The 2,145-nt window shown below is 43.1% G+C and overlaps 1 protein-coding gene across 1 annotated transcript in view; it reads right to left on the reverse strand.

The window, feature by feature from the left end:
* The window catches only part of LOC109513515 (Cbl proto-oncogene-like 1, E3 ubiquitin protein ligase), a 2,929-nt gene extending 1,263 nt beyond the window's left edge, over window positions 1–1,666 (reverse strand). The window contains exons 1-6 of the mRNA XM_019866024.1: window positions 1,578–1,666; window positions 783–953; window positions 607–710; window positions 459–542; window positions 301–374; window positions 11–179 (exon numbers count right to left, since the gene is read on the reverse strand). Coding sequence (XP_019721583.1) covers window positions 11–179; window positions 301–374; window positions 459–542; window positions 607–710; window positions 783–953; window positions 1,578–1,590 — 615 coding nt within the window. The 5' untranslated portion in view covers window positions 1,591–1,666. The remainder of the gene's footprint in view (window positions 1–10; window positions 180–300; window positions 375–458; window positions 543–606; window positions 711–782; window positions 954–1,577) is intronic.
* Window positions 1,667–2,145: the final 479 nt, after the last annotated feature.

The raw sequence follows: 2,145 nt of genomic DNA on the forward strand, positions 1-2,145 counted from the left end.
CTGGGCGCACCGGTGATGACTTGGCCGACCTCAAGTGGCGGTGGTTGACATGGGCTTGGAGGTCCCGCTGAGACAGGTAGGTGCGCTTGCAGCCCGACACCACGCTGCACATGTAGAGCGAGCCCCGCTGGCACTGCTCGATGCGCTGCACCTGGTCTGTGCAGCTGTACATGGTCAGACTGAACACAAAACATGCAGACCCAGAAAAATTTAAAACAATGAACACATTCAAACATATTAAGCCGCCTTGGAACGACTCAATTCTTTTTTTTTTTAAATGCACACATCTTGAAATCTTACCCAGGGCACAGCTTCTCTCCTTTCTTTTCATGCAGCAAAGCACATTCGTAGCAGAAGACATGTTTGCAAGGAATCTGGTGAGAGTAATGAAGGTCAACTTTTTTTTTTTTTCCCCCCGCTTTTTGTTTGGGACAAGTCCCAAACTGTTGGGCACGTACCATGCGTCCGTACAGCTGAATGGGAAGCCCGCATTTGTCACAGAAGTGAATTGGGACTTCATCCCTTTCGCCGATTAGATTCAACTGTTTCCAGGGGAGGGAAAAAAAGGTCAGAATCCATCCACACGACTCAGCATTTTAAGAATACCTTATAGTCCCAAAACAGCGGCTGTGGGTATCTCCTCTGGGCAGCAAACACATCTCCCGCTTTACCCCCACAGTCAAACTTATCTTGCTTGAAGCCAAAGTTATCTGTGAGGCACAAACAGAAAGGATGAAGCAACCAGAAGTGAGGTTTGTCTGGTGGTTGAAAAAAACGTGTACCATCTTTTTCTGCAGTTTCGGTCTTCAACTGCGGCCTGTTGCCTGGTCTCTGCACACGGGGCGGAGGTTTGATCCTCAGGGGCTGCTTGGAGATGAGCTTGATGGGGATGCGCCTGCGGACGTCTGGGCCGCCCAGACTCCCTGAGCCATCACTTCCTTGGAGATCGTTGTCTGCCAAGGAAAAAAAATATATAAATCACAATTTGAAAACTTTTGACCTGAGGCACAGATAGGAAGCAGAGAAGCTGCAGGAGAGTTGGGAGAAAAACTATGAATATTATAAGAAGAAAACTTTTTAAGATGCCATTTTTTTTACCGCCTCCCAGAACTTAAAGGAGCCCAATCTTAACTCTTTAAATCAATCCTGAAATAAAAATATGACTCCAATGTCGTCAAATTTGTCGTGTTAGCTCTTGAAGCATCGATGCTAACTATGTTAGCATTCAGATAGGCTTCTCACCGCCATTGTAACATCAAGTAGCATTTCTACAGTGTGAATATGGATTAGTTCCAAGTTTAAATCAGTGTGATCGCTATTATAGCCCGTATGAAATGTTTCAGTGGTGGGTTTTTTGTGAACTTTTATCGACTATTTGGGAAGGATCAGTTGCTAGTTGACGCTAATCTGGCCCATGTTTAACGGAACGTTAAGCTTCTGTCCTCTAACAACGCGATTCAGCACTTTTGACCATCTTCTGAACTTAATATTTCTCCACTCTGGGGCGATATTTTTTTTCATCTAAAAAAAAAACAGTTTCGGATTGCGATTAGGGGGAGTGAGGAAATAACACTTACCGCTTTGGTCCATGATCTGAGTGACTCGGCGCGGTGCATTATGGGATTAAGGAGAGAGGGAGGGAGGATGGAAGGAAGGAAGGAGGCAAGGAAGGAAGGAGGTGAAGTCATGACTCATAATAAATGTTTTTACGTTTACAGAACCATAATTCTTTGGAAATTAATTTGTGAGTAATCAACCAACTTGATTTGGGCAAATGCAGCTCATTCGTGTAAACGCGCATTAATGCACCAAGGGGGCGAAGGAATGCGTTCTCATGACCCCACAAAAAAAGAAAACTTACTTCGAGTTACATTTTCATATATACATATATATATATATAGAGGAAAGGAAGGAAGGAGGTGAAGTCGTGACTCATAATAAATGTTTTTTACGTTTACAGAACCATAATTCTTTGTAAATTAATTTGTGAGTAATCAACCAACTTGATTTGGGCAAATGCAGCTCATTCGTGTAAACGCGCATTAATGCACCAAGGGGGCGAAGGAATGCGTTCTCATGACCCCACAAAAAAAGAAAACTTACTTCGAGTTACATTTTCATATATACATATATATATATATATAT

The sequence above is a fragment of the Hippocampus comes genome, unplaced genomic scaffold, assembly GCF_001891065.2.
Source record: "Hippocampus comes isolate QL1 unplaced genomic scaffold, H_comes_QL1_v1.1 scaffold50, whole genome shotgun sequence".
In the NCBI taxonomy this organism is placed as follows: domain Eukaryota; kingdom Metazoa; phylum Chordata; class Actinopteri; order Syngnathiformes; family Syngnathidae; genus Hippocampus; species Hippocampus comes.